This window comes from Oryzias latipes, chromosome 11, assembly GCF_053564925.1.
Source record: "Oryzias latipes strain Hd-rR chromosome 11, Olatipes_Hd-rR_3.1".
In the NCBI taxonomy this organism is placed as follows: domain Eukaryota; kingdom Metazoa; phylum Chordata; class Actinopteri; order Beloniformes; family Adrianichthyidae; genus Oryzias; species Oryzias latipes.
This window is the reverse complement of record NC_136247.1, coordinates 13562074-13582416: the sequence shown is the minus strand read 5'-3', so window position 1 is coordinate 13582416 and position 20343 is coordinate 13562074. Positions and strand designations below refer to the sequence as shown.

Below are 20343 nucleotides of genomic sequence, written 5' to 3'. Positions count from 1 at the left end.
CTACCCTATTAATCAGCACTCTCCCATACACTTTGCCTACAACACTCAACAGACTAATACCCCTAAAACTACCATATTCATACTTATCACCCTAACCCTTGTACAGGGGAACCACACACGCACTCATCCAATCAAGCGGCACCTGCCCGCTTGCAAAACACACATTCAACAATCTCACTAACCACTCAATCACGATCGCTCCACCACACTTCAGGCATTCCACAGCACACCCATCCACACCTGCAGCCTTTCCTACTTTCAACTTTCCCACAGCTTGCTCAACTTCCTCTCCTGTAATCCACGCTTCATTCAACTCTTCCAATACATTCAGTCTACTTTCCCTTCCATCCATCCCAATCACAGCATCCCGATCTTCCTCCACATTCAGCAGCCTCTCGAAATACTCTGCCCATCTTTTTCTTTCCTCTTCACCTCCTTCCAAAACATTTTCTTGTTCTCTCGAAAATTTTCAGTCAACTGTCTGCCCCACCTTTCGTCCACAGCCGCTCTTGCCTCACGCACAGCTCTCTTAGCATCCCTTTTCTTCTCCTTATAACACTCATATGACTCCCTGTCCTTTCTCTGCAGCCATACTTCGTACGCACATCTCTTCTCAGCTACAGCCAACCTTACATCCTCACACCACCATTCACTTCCCTTTCTTACACCACCCCCAACACATCTCACACCACACACTTCCTTTGCACTTCCAACCACTGCACTCTTGAACTGTTGCCATTCTTCCTCCACTCCAACAACCATTTGCTCCTTCACCATATTCCACTTGCCACCTAATTCCTTCTGATACTCACACATTTTCTCTCTGTTCTTCAAAACACTCACTCTCAGAACTTCTCTTGCCTCCCCACTCTTTCTCGATCTCACCCATGGCATACCCACACGCAACCTTCCTTCCACCAAATAGTGATCAGACATACGTCCACTCTCTCCCCTCCTCACACTTACATCCAGTAATCTACTACATGCAACCTTTGAAACCACCACATAATCCATCAGTGCTTTGTCAATCACTCTTCCACCACTCTGCCTCACCCACGTATACTTATGGATCTCTTTCTTTCTGAACCATGTATTCCCAGGACCATATGCACTCACGAACACCCACAACTCCTTCAGAAATTTCACTTTCACCCACATCAGTCTTGGTGAGACCTCCTTCCATTCAACCACACATCGTCTCACCTCACAGCTCACGAGCAAAGCCACACCTTCTCTTGCTCTTCCGCTCTCTACACCAGACATTCTCCCACTCACACTTCCATACACACACTCACCCTTCCCTTTCATCTTTGTCTCACTCAGTGCTAACACGCTCATTCCCCTCCTTCCAAACATCCTTCCAATCCGATCTCTTTTGCTTCCGTCCGTACTACACCCCTGCTCATTCAACGACCAAATCTTAAGGGTTTGGGGAGGTAATCTCCCCTTCCCAACTCTGCCCTGTCCGTAGTTAGGAATGTAGTTACAGGGGAGAGGATTCCCAGTCCTCTCGCTCCGTCCCCTTTGGTCGCCTTTTACGACACGCACTATCACGGGACATCCAAGATCTAAGAAAAAAGCCAGCATATAGCAAATATTTGCTATGGTAAGATTTTTTATTTGGTAAATCAGCTGTTCTGTTTTTGTGAGTGATTCCATGAATAAAAATACCTCTGTATATGGCGTGTAATTAATGGTGGGCGTCAGTTTTTTTTAACTACGTTAAGGAGAGGTAAAACAAGAGAGACATTTATGACCTCTACATAGCCGAGATACACATTAAATATGACGATCAGTGTTTGTTTACCATTAAAACTACTTCATGCAAAATTAGTTTTAGCTCAAATCTAATAATTTATTATTTTAACAGTATTTCTTTAGTTAACTGGTGTTAATATCTGCATAAGTCTGTACTTGGTTGATGTTCCTCTAAAACTCAGATGTTCAAAACAGGAATTGATGCTTAGGAGATTTTCTACACAATGTTCATTGTAAATGTAAAAAGCAAAATTGTAGATTTATGTTCCAAACTTACTATTTCTTATTAGCACAATTTGTTGGATATGTTGAAATGTTAAAACTTTTACTTTCATCAGAAGAACTGATGCCATTTTCATAAAAACGTGATTTTAGAATAATGTTTTACTTGGAAAATTGCTTAAACTGACTCAGCTTTATTAATCTTGAGTGTAGTTTATATTCCTCACCTTTTGAAGATGTTCAGTTTTAAATAAAAATGCCTGTAAAAGATTATATTAATTTAAAATGGAAGACAAAAAGGTATTTATTCTAGATTTAGGTCGAGCAATTTATGTTAAACCAAAGTGTTCAATTCTTACAGAACAATATTTCATAGCTGAATATTACTGCTTTATGTCGTTTCAGTGCAGTTTAGCATTATATTATTAAATTGTACATTTGTTTCACACAAATTCCTCTCCTTTCTGGCAGTGTTTTTCCTTTTTATGATCATTTTCATTTTCAAGCAGGCTGACAATATTCAGTTCTTGGAAGTGTTGGTCAAAAATGTCCTGAAAAAAGGGCTAGAAACACGGCGTGTCATCAGTTTTTACAACATGCCACAAGCAAAAATAAATAAAAATAGTGAAATTAAGGTTTTACAGGTAAATATAAAACTCCCTTGAGTGATAACATTCAGTTAATTAAGATTTTTCAGAAATGTCCCGATTTGGCTACAAATGTGTTTGTTGTAAACAACAAATGACACAAAATGTAGAATCACAACAGAGTTTATTTAGGGAAGATTTACTGAGAAAAAGCATCAAACAGAAATTCTACTTAACATTTGTTTCCCCACACAAAGTGATTTAACCCAAACCTTTATATTGTAATGTCTACACAGAGAAAATGTTTCTAAATCCATCAAAAACACAAAAGTCAACACAAGAAAAGCACAAGACAAGAACCAAAACCACAAACTATTAAGTTTAACTTTCTTTCATTTTCCTTTATAACCCAGGAGTAAAACATATCAAGCTGCATATTGACTCAATAAGCTTCAAAATATACAAACATGATGAATAAAGACAAATAATATTTAGAAATGAAACAAAATTTTAAATGAGCAGAAACAAGTTAACAACTTCAACAACTTTAATTTACTTCAGATTTACCAGACGTGGAATATTGATAGAATAAAACATTTTATACTTTACTGAAAAAGAAAAATCATTTTAATGAACCAAACTCCAATTTCTCTGTTTATTTCATTTTATGCTTTAATTGATTGTTGCTGTTTGTAGGCTGACAACTTTTTAAGGATTTAAAATAGCAAAGAATAACTGAGTTTATGAGATATTTAGTAACCCTTGTTCATTTGTATAAAGAAGATTGTTGTTGTTGTTTATAAATAGTCTTGAGAAAACTGCAATTTACATTCTTAATTTTCATTTCACCACAGGGTGAAAAAAAATTTGTCATTCTAGTCGCGGACCAGACAATTTTAGAGCAAATATGACATGAAAATATATGACACAAAATATTTGATACACAAAAAAAACGTGTACTGCATATAGTTCCTATTAAATATTGCACAAATTTAACACAATAATATCAATATAGTACTGTTGTTAAATATGTGTTTGTCCATGAAAAGGAGACGTAAGCAGAAAAAAAAGAAAAAAAGCTAAAATAAACAAAGCAGCAAACAATCTTATGACCAAAAAGATCCTGAATTTGTTTGAAGAGTATATTAACTTCTAGGATAAAGTTGCAATAAACAGACTACAAAGTAAATGCTATAAGATATAGCCTAATATTTAATGTTTTCTCAGATTACGAATATATTATTGGTTTCCTTTATGGGAACACCTGTAAGGATTTCTTTAATGTAAAATTAACCCATCGATTGAAAAATCAGGTAACTCTAGCTGAGAGTATAGGTGAGTTGCTCAAAGTTTTGCTAGATGGTTAAATGTTTTGCTCTCATGGTTGTTTATGGGCTGTGAAGAAGAAGGGAAAACCAGACATTTATCCATGTTGGGGACCAAACTAGTATCCTACCCTTGACTTGTTAAACAGTCTTATCAGTTATTTATAGTTAAATACATATTCATCAACATTTGTCAAGGTCCAAAACAACATTGTAAATTTGACATAAACCTGTTTTGGAGGTCTAAGTGCATTGACATTTTGACTTGCTTTAATCTGTAGTTTAATTTTTTCTAACTCAATTCTCTGCAACATCCAATGATGTCAACAAGGTGATAGAGATCAACCCGTACCTGCTGGGTTCCATGTCAGGCAGCGCTGCAGACTGTCAGTACTGGGAGAGACTCCTCGCCAAAGAATACCGGTGTGGGTACCGGATGTTCTCGGGTCCTTCGGGGGTCCTTCCAATGAGTTGTATCACTAGAGGAGACATCACGAGGAGAGCACCGCCATCTTGGTGAGGTCAAGTTACAACTGCAGTGCAAATTCTTTAACTGTGGAATTATAAAAAAAATTCTGGGATGAGTTCTGCTTCTGGTATTCTTCCAAAATTGCAATGCCATTTCATTTACACTCAAAAAATGTTCTATTCGGTGTGGTATCATATAGACCAGAACATACAGTTCTTAATATACTGATATTGCAAGGAAAGTTTTATATGAACAAAAATAAAATTTTGAAGACCAAACCACTTTTTATAACATTTAATAAAGAGCTCTGTTTTGTTCAGAAATACAAACTTCACGAGTACCCCTAACTAGTATTAGACTATTTAGATTTTTTCTATGTTCCTTTATTTTATTTTACTTATGTTTTTATTTATTTGTGTGTTATGTTCATTGTTTCTTTTTTCCCCCTCTATTCTTTATTTTCTATGTTAAGATGTTATGTTTGGCAATGGTGACTGATCTTCGAGGCAATATTGATTACATTGTTATTGTTCGTTGTTAATGTTAATGTCATTGTTAATGTATGATACCGCAATTGTCAATAAAGTTTTTTTTTAAAACTTAGCGACGTTAATTCATTGGTCGTGGCAGCTTACAGCCAATGAAATAGTGTGACGTCATCATTGGTCGAAGGACCCCGAAGTATGGAGTTAATTCAGTCTCAATAATCAGAAATGCACACAACCTGTTTTACAAATGCACACGCTCCGATTCATAAATGTCATTCTATGCAAACGTGAAAAATAAATTCGGAAATACACACCCTGTGTTTCACAAAAAACATTTTAGAAATTCACAATAAATGTATCAGAAATACACAGTAAGTGCTTCACAAACATGATTTTTAGGTACACATGTGATGTGAACTCACAGATCATTCGAACTGCAGACTGTGCATTCAAAATCCCGTTCTCGTTTGTGAATCTCCCCGTGTGTGTGAGAGAATTTTCTACGGTGAATATTGAGACTCATCTGACGCAGCAGGTCAACTAATGTCACCATTGGCTAGTGAATCTGTCAATCAAACCCATCGTCAAAGCAGGCGGGTTCGCTTTTAGCCAATCGAATGGCCCCTTACACTCCTCACTTTCAAAGTGACGAGGGAGGGAGCTGTTCAGCACAGCAGTTGGGAGGACGCGGGCGGCAAACATGGCGGAGAGTTCTTCCGAACGGGATCAGTCTCAGCCCGTAAGTAATGCATTTATTTGATCATTCCCTCGTTGTACGTCCTGTAATGTTATTGAATACTAAGTTGAAGCGGTCTCCTTAGCCAAGTGACATGTGTGAATGCTTTATGAACACTTCAGCCGAGTCGTTTGCAGAGTACCCCCACCGCTAATTAGCTTAGCTTTGCTTTGCCTGTGCGGTCAAATTTTTTTTAATGGTTTTAAAGCGGGGGAGGACTTATGGTTTTGTCAAGTTTTACCAGCTCTTCACACAACACGAGTAACTACAACCAACCATGGGCCTCGAAACTAGCCGGCTTTCGACTCAAGTTGTGTCTCCCTGTGTGAGTGAACTTCAAGCCGGTGTCGGTTCAAGCTAGCGCCTGTAGCCATGCCGGATTTACAGCAGCAAAGAAAGTTTAATAAAAAGTATTGATTTGGAGACGGCGATTTGTTTAAACACTGATGCTATGCTATGCTAACTAGCTAGTTGTTCCGTGTGCTGCCTTTATGTAAACGCGATCCGGGTTAAAGTTAGACACAGCATTTTCACAACCCAGACTTTAAGACGGGGTGGATATGTGCAACAAAGTTAATTCATATGATATTCATCATGAAAACGGCATTTTTTAAATATAACAGACGTGACTCCACTGTTGAATGAAAGAAGCCTCATTTAAGTTTCTAACGTTAGAACCCGTATTTTGATGACCAGCCCTGTGAGATTGTGTCAGAGTGACAGCCACTAAAATCCCTGTATCTTTACTTCCAATGACGTAATGACAAGAATCCCAAACATTATGTTTTTAGGCTGTTTTGTAGTCGATAAGTAGTCACAGAAAGGGTGGATGGGAGAAATCAGCTGTCAACAGTGATTTGAGTAGAAGTTACTGTAAGTATTACACACAGGCTTCCTGTGATCAGTGTCTTGTCTCTGATTTTTTTTTTAAAGCTGTTCTTTACTACAAGCTCAAGTCATCATAGCAAGAGTGTTTTAAAAAAATCCCCTTTCAAATATTTGAAAATGATGTAATTTAATCTCAGACAGCTAAATTATCTAATCCATGTTTGTCGTGTTTTTATTTATTCTCTAGGAATTACTGAAGCGTGACAACATGACAATCTTTTGTTCCTCATGCTATCAGGCAATACAACACTCTGGCAGGGCATCTTACAAGTAATTTCTTTTAATTTTACCCACTGATTTTCCAATTATTTACCTTTTTTATCAATCTTTTTATTTTGTGATATTTCTATTTGTAATGCATGTGTGTTTATGTGTTTTTTAAGATGGCCATTTTTAAAAAATTTCCTCAGGGATTATTAAATACCTTTCTATTCTATTCTATTTCATATTTTATCATCTTATTGTATTACTGTTTTACCTATCAATTGGGAATTTAGCATTTTTGCCCCTGTAAATATCTGTCAGTTGAAAGTATTTGTACTTGTATTCCATTGATCTTGTACCTGAAGATAGCAGACAACAACTTGAGACTTGGCCTTCTTCAGTGACGCTGTGAACGTTTATGGCTTTCCTCTGAGGTATTTATGTTATTCATAAAAAAATCTTTTATTCACATATCAGGCAGTATAAGCACTTGGTTATTTGTACAAAAATAAAATAACTTTTTTTAGACTCCTCTCCATAAACAAAGGCAACTCTAAAACTCTTTCCCCTCATGAATAACATTTTACCCCCCTTAACAGTCTCTCTCGCCTCAATTTTTCCCCCAGTGATACATGTAACCCACTCCTGCAATTTATTTAACCTAGAAATTCTACTTATTGGCAACGTACATAAGAACATTACATTTTAAACTGATGTGTACCGTATTGGCGATGCATTTGTAATTATGTGTTTGAGACATGATTTTCATGTTATTGTCAGGGTGAGAGGAGATCACGGAGGAGAAAATGTGGGCATAGCCGAGTTAATGCTCACAGTACGTAGAACTGACACCAACAGCTTCATTGCAGGAAAAGTGTACACACAATCAACGGTGAGTTGAACCTAGTTTTAGAAGCTTTAATATATACATAAAAGTGAATGATGTATTAAAAATAAATCTGACAATATAATATTTCTTTTTGCTTTTTTCCAAATACAGGATTGAGCCCCTCTGGTGTGATGTCTTCATGAGTGTTACTGGTTTATATTACAACATCCTGCACTCTCCTGAGGACCAAGACTTGCTCAATATCAGTAACATCACGTATTCTGCTACCACTATATTTTCCTACCACGCATTCAGGCCAGTTTGGATGTCTTTAGTGACGCGTGGGACAGCCATCCAATCAGGACGGAGCAAAGCATGACACCAAATCAGCTGTGGCAGTTGGGCTTGACCCAGAACCCTGTTTCTGATCCCCGGGTAAATGCTTTATTTAATCTCACTGTACTGGACAACTGATTTGTGTGCAGTTTGACTAAAGTGGAAAGTATCAAGAAGAGTATCATGAAATCATAATGACTACAGTGAATTTTCATCGAAAATAAATGAAAAGGATTATTGTTGTGTGGTGCAAACAATTTCCCTAAATTGTTTGTTTGTAGGAAGAATAGCACATCTGCAAGTTCAAAATGCATCATAATGCATGGCATTATGAGCTATCAGATGTACTAATGTCACTACTTTGTTAAGGATCACTTATTTGCAAATTATAATCAGTTATGGAGATATGAAGTCTGCCTGCCAGCAACAATATAAGTTATTATTAGTCGGTCACTGTTCCTGCATAATCTAGAACACAAAAAAACAGCGCTGTTCATAAACAGTTTTTTTTTTTTTTTTTTTGTCAGGGTATGCTGGTTCCAGAGACTGAATGGGAGGAGAGTGGATCCATGACTGAACCTCATCCTGGGATCAATGTCCCGGTATGGGACAGTCCTCTTTTGGGTCCACAAATGTTGGAACTGCAAGAGGACATCAACCCATTGTGGAATTCAGACCGTTTGGGAGTGGACCTACATCTTTACTGTCCAGTGTGTTTAGAACTTAATTTAAAGACTGAGGGGAGGAAGACAAAGTTCAAATCAATACTGCTGTATTGTTTAAGGGACTTCATTGTATGTAAGGATGTTATGAAAATTAGTTCCAGTCTAAATAAAATTCAAATCAGTAGAGATCCCCCCGCATCTGCTTAAATTTTGATGTTTTAATCTGTCCATGTTTTCACTGAATTTTATTCTGCAATAAAGGGTGAATGTTTGCACTTTGTTGTTCTATGACCATCTTTTGTTGTGTAGTATTTAATCAGTTATAAAACCCAGAGAGATGAGGATCTTTTTTGCAAGGGTGACCTGGCCAAGAGGTTAGAAGCAGAAATATGGTTACAATATAAAATCAATGACATTTGAGTTATTAAAAAAGTAAAATTAAGGTCCAGCAAAGTGACTTCGGGCTGAGCAGGGGGGTGTATTGGGTATCTGTGATTGACAGTGAGATGAGCCTGAGGTAATGTAGTCCCACTGCGTGGTACGGAGCAAAGTGATGCCAGTTTCCCCACAAAACCTTCTGTGGAAGTTGAAGATTTTTCTCCTCCACCTTCATTTGATCAAAACCGTGTCTGAGTGTTGAAATGACGCTAGCATGAAAGCTAAGAGAAGGATAACGTACAAACAATCCCGAGTGAAACATTCATTTTAAATCTCATGACCAGTACAGAGTTCGATGGATTCTATGTCAACTGCATTCAACCACTGTTGCTTTGCTTCCAGGTCCACTGAAAAGTTGCACAAGCCAGTAATTTTTGACAACCGAAGGCAATAAACCGACAAGCCATGCTAAGGCTAACACGCTAACGACCGACTGGTACAGAATCAAATATGGGTGGGGCTTTTGCCACCTGCAGAAAGCGTAGAGAAAGTGTAAGGGGACATTCGATTGGCTAAAAGCGAACCCGCCTGCGTTCCTGATGAGTTTGATTGACAGATTCACTAGCCAATGGTGACATTAGTTGACCCGCTCCGTCAGATGAGTCTCAATATTCACCGTAGAAAAATCTCTCACACACACGGGGAGATTCACAAACGAGAACGGGATTTTGAATGCACAGTCTGCAGTTCGAATGATCTGTGAGTTCACATCACATGTGTACCTAAAAATCATGTTTGTGAAGCACCTACTGTGTATTTCTGATACATTTATTGTGAATTTCTAAAATGTTTTTTGTGAAACACAGTGTGCACATTTGTGAGAAACACTTATTGTGCATTTGTAAAACATTTAGTGTGCATGTGTGAAACACAATCTGTGTGTTTGTGAAACACAGGGTGTGTATTTCCGAATTTATTTTTCACGTTTGCATAGAATGACATTTATGAATCGGAGCGTGTGCATTTGTAAAACAGGTTGTGTGCATTTCTGATTATTGAGACTGAATTAACTCCATACCGAAGTACCCCGAGAACATCCGGTACCCACACCGGTCAATTTGCAGACCTACACCATCTTTTACTAACATTAATGCATTGAATGTGGAAGGAATTTATTTTTTGTGGTTCTCATTTCTCCTAAGCTTTTATCTTATCTTTATTTCATTGAAGGTTTCCTTCAGGTTTACTGTGTGTGGTTCCTTTGAAATTTCAAAGGGGCTTCCTGAACATTGCATATGTAAAGAGGTTGTGATGCTGCAGCTCCAATCTCAACCCCGTGCAGGAGAAAACGTTCTTTGATCTTCTGAGGCCATTTGGTTGTAGGTCTGACTTGGATCATAAATCAATCATCTCTGAGACTGATTTCCATCCCTGGGAATCGCCACAGGCATCTGCTCCCGTGTGGGGAACAAAGGTGTATTGTCTACTGCAGGGGTCGGGAACCTATGGCTCGCGAGCCATATATGGCTCTTTTGATGGTCACATGTGGCTCGCAGACAAATCTTTAATTCAAATTGTTTTTCTTCATTAGACCAGTCCTTCTCGTGCGCGATGCGATGGCAGAGGCGCGCAGTAGTAGCGGTGCTTAGAGAGACAAATCTGCGCCAGCACTAGTATAAGTTTAAAATTGTCTATTAATTCACAGAGTTTGTACCACCCGGAAACCTGTGAATTGCCGTGCCTAAAACTGCGCGCTCCCGTCTCTGAGAAAGAGCGCGCAGTTGCGGGGACGGGATGTGTGAGGGAGAAAGCAGAGGGTGGGGCTGAGGTGTTGTGGGGACCGGCAGCAGGTGAATCGCGCAGGGATTGTAAATAGGTAAAACCCACTGCCTGTCACTCACTGCAGCGTGTGAGTGTGTGTTTGGCTCCAGGTCCGCATGTGAGCAGTCTGTCTCACATCTACAAAACATTCATACCAACCTAAGATCACGTTTAAAGTCTCAACGCCTGAACGAAGCAGAAACTCACCACGTAAACCAGACTAGACCATCAGCAAAACTACCACGAGAAATACTCATCATTTATTAGAAACAGCATAACAATGTTATTAAAAAGAATCCACAGACTTATTGTACTTTAAAAATGTTGAAATTACATCAAATGCACACATTCACTTGTATTTTAGTTTTAAACATATTGTCGCGGACTGAGTTGGGTGGCTGTTGGGCCGCGTTAAAAGTTCTGGAGTTCATGGAACGCATCGATCATGCAGAGATCTGATTGGCCCTCAGTTCTGTCGCTCAGCCTGTTGTTAGGTAGTTTGGACCAATGGGGTTCAGCTATGGGCCGAATAAGGGAAAGGGGAGGGCTGCAGCGGGAGCAGGGGAATATAAAGTTGGGAGACGCGCTCTCGTCTCGTCTCGGCGGGAGAGATTCAGGAGCTGCTGAATTAATTGTTCGGCGTTTGTTGTGGTCTGCAGTAACCCGAATAAAGAACCTTAAAAGAGGTTAAGTCTCCGTGCCTCAGTGTGGGGAAGGGACACTACATTATTGTATGGCTCTTTCGAAATTACATTTCAAAATATGTGGCGTTTATGGCTCTCTTGGCCAAAAAGGTTCCCGACCCCTGGTCTACTGTATGTTAAGAAGATCCGGCCACATGGGGGGGCCACCTAGGGAGCCATTTGGTTGCGGGACCATGTCAGTCTGGGAGGTGACTTCAGACGCGGGGAATGGATGCTGACTCCTAATATGGACTGACAGAAGTAGGCAGGCTCCCTGCCAGCCAATCCGAGCGTCCAGAGGAGGACTCTGGATGCCATGCTGTGTTACGAAGGAGGCGGCTGAAACCGAGATGTTAAAACAGCTCGACGGGGGAACCTTTCTTTGTTCCCAACAGGCTGACACGTTAAGACGTTTGTAATTCGGCGCTGTGTAAGCTCTGAAACTTTGGGAACCCAGATGATCTGTTTTATTTTGTTTTACTCTGTTTTTAGAAATATTGTTAAGGAATAAATTTGTTAAACTTAATCCGGTCGAATCCCGTGGTTTTCTCCTTCTCGACTTTATTGAACATGCAACAAGGAAAGTAATCTCAAAGCGACAGATTATATTTTCCAACAATGTCTATCAGACTCTGCAGAAATGGTCAAAGAAAATGAGCTTCTTTTTGACATCTAAATACATGTAGAAATATTCACTAACAATTTTTATATGAAACTTCTTAATTAAGATGAGCATAAAGCCAGAAAAATTTACATTTTACCCCCAGTTTTTCAAAAAAAGATGCTTTTTTCATGAAGACACTTAAAGAAAGAGGCAACTCCACTCATTGTGAAAAATGTAAAAAAGAAAACCCAAAGGTCCACAAAATCTAAGAAACAAACCACTACCTCCTGTGCAGAACTGTCTGCCCATCTGAAACAAGTCCATAGTTTTGATACTTTAGCAATTAAAATAAATATTTAAATTTGAATTTATTTTTAAAAAACATTTTGAAAAAAGGCAACCAGTGTTCTTGTATTTTCTTCTATAAGACTGTACAGACTGAGGAACAACCACCGCATTTCTGTGGCTGCTGCCTCCAAGCTGCTGTGCAACATGATGCTGGGTTACAGAGGGATGGGCCTCTCTGTGGGGAGCATGATCTGTGGATGGGACAAAGAGGTGAGCCGTCCTCAACAACATTTCCAGAACCTTTTTGTTCTGATATGTTGAAATGAAGGTTTTACTCTTTTATACAGTATTAGGGTTTATAAACAGTAAAGGTTTTATAAACAGTGACACACCAATTGACATAATATTAAACTGAGAACTTCTGGGGATGAAATAGTTAACTGTCTGTAGAGTGAAGTTAAGATGGTAACTTCTGTGGTGGCTCAGAGTATTTGCATTAAAAAAAAATTTAAAACACATCAGAAAATTAAAAATTTGTTAACATTTAATTTAGTTTAGTTTATTCATAAAAATGTAAAAATAGCAGAACCAGACATAGTAAAGGAGACAAAAATACTGAAACATCGGCTATAAAATACAAAAGAGAGCCAAGTTAGTAACTGCAACACTGTGTTCATAGCTTGCCCACAAAAAGAAACATAACTGGAAATGACTGAATACATCCAATACATGCTTATTGTTTATGACAGTGAGATCACATGAAATTCCTGGTCTACATTGGAGCCTTATTGATTTATTTTGAGCAACAGTATCAATATAGAAAGTGCATATTAATGTAACTCCTCAACTTCTTGTCAGGCTTAAATCCTTCACTCATCTGTTCTTTGCTAAATATGTTGTTGCTGTTTGTACTTTATAAGAAAGAGACTGGAGTTGGTTGGGTAAAAGAGCTGCTCCAGGGTTACATGAAGTGCATATTTTGTGTTCATCTTCATGAACAAAAAGTATGCACTCTCCTCGAGACATTTTGTTACATTAACGTCTCTTCTCTGGTAAAATGTTGCTGCTTTCCACCGTGAAAATTCCACTTATGTTTGATGAATCACATTTATGGTGCTAAATTATTCTGTATTTACTCCTTCTACTTTTTTGTATGTTCTGCTGGAAATTTCCATGTAGAATTTTATCAAAGTTAAACGTTTAACAGTGCATACTATTTTACACACTTTACCTGCAATCTGGTTAGTAAACCAATTGCAACTGGATTTTACATACATTGTCAATTTTATACACATTTTTAAGATTGCAAACTTTTACTAGTTTTTCTCTCGAGCTGGTTTTACTTTAATTGATGTTTCTTTTCTTAAAGAGAAATCTTAGTTATGAATTAGGGTTTTATGAGTTAAGTGAGTTGTTCTCACATCCTCAGGGTCCTGGTCTGTACTATGTGGATGATAATGGAACCCGCCTGTCTGGTCGTATGTTTTCCACTGGCTGTGGGAACAGCTATGCGTATGGAGTGGTGGACAGCGGTTATAAAGAGGACATGACCGTGGAGGAGGCGTATGAGCTCGGCTGTCGAGACATCGCTCACGCCACACACAGAGATGCGTACTCAGGAGGATCAGTAAACAGTAAGTTTGCATGATGAGCTTAAGTTTGTTAACTTTGTTTCAGTTTTATATATATTCCATAGTTTTTGGACTATAAGATTATAAGATGCATCAAGCGAGTTCCCTTTTTTTCCAAAAAATCTTTAAATTTTTCCTTCAGTGTCTGAGTTTAACAGTTGGGTACACCATAATATTTTTGTTAAAGCACTGAATGTATCATTCCTCCAGTAGCTAAAATTCTCCAACAATTCCATGTAGTAGTGAGGCTTTGTGGTTTACCAAAGCCTAACTAAAACATTTAGACATTTTAAAGCACTGCATAAGACAAAAAATCAGTTTTAGGTCAGCGAGCACAATTGTGTAGCCGATTGTAAGGGCACTGTTGATTTTGGAGCAAATCAAAGGATTTTAGGTGCGTATTAAAGTCCAACAAATACCACTTTTATTCACAAGTTTGCATTATAAATTGAGTTTACATTTACTTGTAACACATTTTTCTTCATGCTGTGTGTTTTCAGATATTCTGTTTAAATAATATTGTGTCGTTTTTAGGCAATATTATGTTTTTTCCTTAAGGTTTACTTTAACTGCAGTGTCTAATAAAATGGAAAATATATTTCTGAGTAAAATTAAGTATTACTATTAGACTAAGATTAGTTTTCACTGTCTGATACTATGAAATAGAAAATTTTCGTGCTTCCTAAATTTCACTCAAATTTAGTTCATTGATAAAGTGCCAGTTCAGAACTCTGGTTCTCTCAGGCCCAGAACAATTGCAGTTATTATTTTATTTATATATATATTTTTGTGTTTGCATTTGTGCAGTGTACCACATGAGGGAAGATGGCTGGATAAAGGTGTGTAAAGAAGACGTCCAGAATAAGTCAGAGTAACTACACTGATACTGTTTCTGAAATTGTCTTTTTCATCAATTACAGATTTTCTGGGGGAAAAAATCTCCTTGAATCAGCCATGCAACACAGAACGGCACTAATGATAATAAACACTGTTGTTACATGAACTGCTTTGTTCAGTGATGACTAAACTAAAGTGATTTTTGTTTTATCATTTTCCAAGTCTCAGGTTCAAACATCAGAACAGATGGAAAGATCAATCACAACAAAAGCTACATACATATTGTTAATAATGATAAATGATAAAATACTGATTTTTAAGAGTCTTAAAAAAAATCAGAAACCATTGTTGTATAACATTTCGATGGAATGAGTGTGATCCTGGTAACATTAAACAATCAATGGATTATGCAGAAATAAATACTATTCCAGCAATACATCATTTTTAAATACAATAATTATAAAATTATTTTAATTGCATTTGTACATAAGCATGCAGATAAAATCCACCTACAATATATTGTAACTCTTTTCCTTTGTCGTGAGTAAAGAGCACATTATGGCATTAAGAAGTTATTGTTGAATTTATCAAATCCGTTAGACATAGAAACTGACAGATTAGACATGGACCTAGATTAATAAAATTAGATGTTTTTCTCTTTGCAGAACAAAAAGCCAAATGCAACTAGCAAGTTGTTGTTTTGGCTAAATACAATCTGTTTATCTTCAAAATTTTAATTGACTTACAGTAACTGTGGTTTTTAGGAAGTATTACAACAGAGAGACTATGTTTCAGCTGTGAAAGATGAAAATTTTTCATCTAAAATATCAAAAGATGCCAAATTTACCAGATCATGTTTGGCACTACTCTATTCACCACAGCTGGAGACAAAAAACGTGTTTGTAAATGTAAAGTGTTTCAAGTTGCGCAAGGCATGAGAAGCACTTTTTATGAATAAAGTTTGATTTGATTTGATGTAACCCTTGTACTATCCTAGGCACTTTAACACTGGGAGTGGGGTCATCTGGACCTCACTAGACAGCCCGCTGAACCTTTTTTCTTCAATAATATGAGATCCTCACTGGTGTCCATGGATTACATGAAATGCTCTTCACTTTTATCCACCTTTGTCATGGGAAGGAGAACACGCCAATGTAAGGGTGGGGTCATAGGATAGCACAAGGTTTAAAAACAGGTCCTCTGGGATACATGTGAACACATTCTTGCCTAAAGAAATTAATTTTATTGAAAATCTGATGGAGTTGACAAAAGCAGCGGACACATTTGATTTCAAGGGAAACTTATTTTTAATTTTTATAATATATATTGTTTTTACATTTTTGCCATTTTTAATCTACTTATTTTTTAATAAGAATAAAACTTTTTTATGTGGAACGACATGTTTTTGACTCAAAAATCACTGAATTATCAAGAACAGAAAAATGCTAACATTTGCATAATTAGCTAGCAATAAGCTAATCAAGACTAAAGTGTCAAGGCATATATTAGGGCCAAGTATTCAATTATGATTTGAATAGCATGGAAATGCCATGGGAATGCCAAAATTGGCAAAAATTTAACCGTTAGCAATATGCTAAAATCATCACTATTTTAATTATGAGCTAGCATGATGCTAACGTCAAGGCAATGTGTAAAATTAGCCGACAGTTGAATAGTGATTATTTCACCTATAGAGTAAACGTGGAAGCCATTAAAGTCTTAACAGAGCTTTTATACAGGTCACTGTTGTTAACCTGTAATAGTTTGATATGTTACCACCATTTCCAATCCCATAGAAGTCACACCATTAAGATGAAACATTCTTTGGTTTTGCTTAACCTAAATCACTTTGAATTTTAGGGTTTGATTGGATGCATTGATGGGACTCGCATTCATGTTCAAGTCAATAAGGGAGACTATCAAGAACTCTGTCCACATTATTAATGTTTAGGTAACTAAATGAATTGTCTGTAATCCTTGGGTTTTAAAGCCATACATCCCATTATTGCTTCCCCTTAACACAGAACTGCAACCTGAGGCTCTGGACCAACATGTGGCTCTTTTATCCTTCAGACGTGGCTCTTTGGCTTTAATGAAAAACGCTATAATTTTCCTTAAAAATTGGTATATAGTTGAAAGCAAAATTTTCTTATACATACTTTTTAAAGCTTTATGTATAAAATTGAAACTGATTTGATCTTAGTCTATTAAAATAATCTGGGTTCTTTTTGTCTTTTTTTTTAACAACTGCTGACATTAAACTTGCATTTCATGAAATTTCTTGCGTCCTGGAAGCTGGACTCTCCAAAGTGCTGCTATATTGTTATATTTTGTGTTTTAAGCATATATACATATTCTTTTTATTTAAGGGGAGGGAGAGGGGGAAAGTGTGTTTGTGTGTGTGTGGGGGGGGGGGGGGGGGGGGGAGTGAGGGGATACAAGTGCCGAGTTTCTAATTTGAACAGGTTATAATTTTAAGTTGTGAAACATTTACACTAGATCAGCTTGAAAAACAAATATTACATTCAAACATGAAATTCTGACACTAAGATGAGCAGAAGACATCTGTCCATCAATACACTGGGGGTTAGGAGGAGGGATAAAGCAGACAGCAAGTGCCAGTGTGTCAGTGGGGGTGGAGATACATGCACGCTGCCAAAGTGAACCATGTGATCATAAGGGGAACCAGATCCTCCCCAGCCCGACCAGCCAGACAAGGAAAGAAGGGGAGACCCCCGGACCAGGAGCGGGGTGGGACCGCCCACCTACCCAGTCGGGTGCAGAAGAGACCCCCCCTACAGGGGCCCTCCGGCACCGGGAGGCATAGGCGAGCCTGGCGTCAGGACCCCCAGGCCACAAGACAGGCGCGCTCCGCCGTACCAGGCGGCAGCCACTGGGTCCACCGTGCATTGGACACCGAGACGGGGGCCAAGGACGAAGCCAGAACCCAGAGGACCTAGGAGCCCCCCACCACACAGCCGGAGCCTTGTCACCGAGGCCGGCCTCGGCACCCGACCCAAGCAGCCCAAAGATCAGGACGCAACCACACCTCCACCCCTACCTCCCCACACTACACTAACCCTCTACAGCCCCTTCATCCAACATGTTCCTCAACCCCTCCTCCCGTATCCCCCCCCCCGCTGCCCTCCCCACTTTACGAAAGTGATGTTTGATTTGATGTAACCCTTGTACTATCCTAGGCACTTTAACACTGGGACTGGGGTCATCTGGACCCCACTAGACAGCCCGCTGAACCTTTTTTCTTCAATAATATGAGATCCTCACTGGTGTCCATGGATTACATGAAATGCTCTTCACTTTTATCCACCTTTGTCATGGGAAGGAGAACACGCCAATGTAAGGGTGGGGTCATAGGATAGCACAAGGTTTAAAAACAGGTCCTCTGGGATACATGTGAACACATTCTTGCCTAAAGAAATTAATTTTATTGAAAATCTGATGGAGTTGACAAAAGCAGCGGACACATTTGATTTCAAGGGAAACTTATTTTTAATTTTTATAATATATATTGTTTTTACATTTTTGCCATTTTTAATCTACTTATTTTTTAATAAGAATAAAACTTTTTTATGTGGAACGACATGTTTTTGACTCAAAAATCACTGAATTATCAAGAACAGAAAAATGCTAACATTTGCATTATTAGCTAGCAATAAGCTAATCAAGACTAAAGTGTCAAGGCATATATTAGGGCCAAGTATTCAATTATGATTTGAATAGCATGGAAATGCCATGGGAATGCCAAAATTGGCAAAAATTTAACAGTTAGCAATATGCTAACATCATCACTATTTTAATTATGAGCTAGCATGATGCTAACGTCAAGGCAATGTGTAAAATTAGCCGACAGTTGAATAGTGATTATTTCACCTATAGAGTAAACGTGGAAGCCATTAAAGTCTTAACAGAGCTTTTATACAGGTCACTGTTGTTAACCTGTAATAGTTTGATATGTTACCACCATTTCTAATCCCATAGAAGTCACACCATTAAGATGAAACATTCTTTGGTTTTGCTTAACCTAAATCACTTTGAATTTTAGGGTTTGATTGGATGCATTGATGGGACTCGCATTCATGTTCAAGTCAATAAGGGAGACTATCAAGAACTCTGTCCACATTATTAATGTTTAGGTAACTAAATGAATTGTCTGTAATCCTTGGGTTTTAAAGCCATACATCCCATTATTGCTTCCCCTTAACACAGAACTGCAACCTGAGGCTCTGGACCAACATGTGGCTCTTTTATCCTTCAGACGTGGCTCTTTGGCTTTAATGAAAAACGCTATAATTTTCCTTAAAAATTGGTATATAGTTGAAAGCAAAATTTTCTTATACATACTTTTTAAAGCTTTATGTATAAAATTGAAACTGATTTGATCTTAGTCTATTAAAATAATCTGGGTTCTTTTTGTCTTTTTTTTTTTAACAACTGCTGACATTAAACTTGCATTTCATGAAATTTCTTGCGTCCTGGAAGCTGGACTCTCCAAAGTGCTGCTATATTGTTATATTTTGTGTTTTAAGCATATATACATATTCTTTTTATTTAAGGGGAGGGAGAGGGGGAAAGTGTGTTTGTGTGTGTGTGTGTGGGGGGGGGGGGAGTGAGGGGATACAAGTGCCGAGTTTCTAATTTGAACAGGTTATAATTTTAAGTTGTGAAACATTTACACTAGATCAGCTTGAAAAACAAATATTACATTCAAACATGAAATTCTGACACTAAGATGAGCAGAAGACATCTGTCCATCAATACACTGGGGGTTAGGAGGAGGGATAAAGCAGACAGGGAGCCGTGTGCCAGTGTGTCAGTGGGGGTGGAGATAAATGCTACATGTATCATGCAACATGATACATACATGGAAAGACAAATTGTTACAAACTTTCAGATGTTTTCAAAGGTTTAGGTTTCAGTTTTACCGGTGAAAGGATTTAGAATTGTCACAGTAGAATTTTATAAAAAAATGTTATAATTTATACATGAAGTATATTATGAAAACAATTGTATTGATTTTTCTGATGGTTTTATGCTTTGTAAGCCTGATATGTTCATGCATGAACAAAAACATTGTCTGAACTTTTACAACCAACATTATTCTCACTGTTGTGTTTTGTTGCTTACTGAGAAATAAGAAGAATGTAGTGTGAATAAATATCTGTCATTTTACCATTTAACAGATCTTTGACATTTTTACCAAACATCCTTATTTTCATGTTTTATTTCTGCAATTTACGGTGATCAAGCACCAACCAATGAGCTGAAAGGAACAGAGGAATACTGTCAATCATGGAGATCCCCAACCCAGTCAACATGGACAACAAAAATGAATTTGTAAAATACACAATACTTTCCAACATTCTATTCCAATGAAAGAGCTGCTATGACCAGCGAGTCAAAAGGTTGGGATTAGTATAAAGTTACTAACTAAGGCATGTAGAATACTGGTCTCTGTATATATATTTGTTCCTGAAACCAGACATCTATTTTCAAATGAAACTTTATTTGTATAACACTTTGCAACTCTTCTTAAAGTGCTTAACATAAAAACATAATCAAACTTTAAAAACAAA

At 37.8% G+C, this 20343-nt stretch overlaps 1 protein-coding gene and 1 long non-coding RNA gene across 2 annotated transcripts in view; both read left to right on the top strand.

Moving 5' to 3' along the window:
* The first annotated feature begins 4187 nt into the window (after window positions 1-4187).
* Window positions 4188-20343, top strand: part of LOC144995278 (proteasome subunit beta type-8-like) — a 44306-nt gene continuing 28150 nt past the window's right edge. The window contains exons 1-4 of the mRNA XM_078954871.1: window positions 4188-4315; window positions 12422-12551; window positions 13711-13915; window positions 14720-14751. Of these exons, the coding sequence (XP_078810997.1) occupies window positions 4257-4315; window positions 12422-12551; window positions 13711-13915; window positions 14720-14751 (426 nt within the window). The 5' untranslated portion in view covers window positions 4188-4256. The remainder of the gene's footprint in view (window positions 4316-12421; window positions 12552-13710; window positions 13916-14719; window positions 14752-20343) is intronic.
* LOC144995612 (uncharacterized) lies at window positions 5422-9920 on the top strand. The gene is made up of 6 exons (XR_013659149.1): window positions 5422-5588; window positions 6661-6743; window positions 7043-7111; window positions 7458-7569; window positions 7678-7941; window positions 8370-9920. It is a non-coding gene; the product is annotated as an uncharacterized LOC144995612 (long non-coding RNA).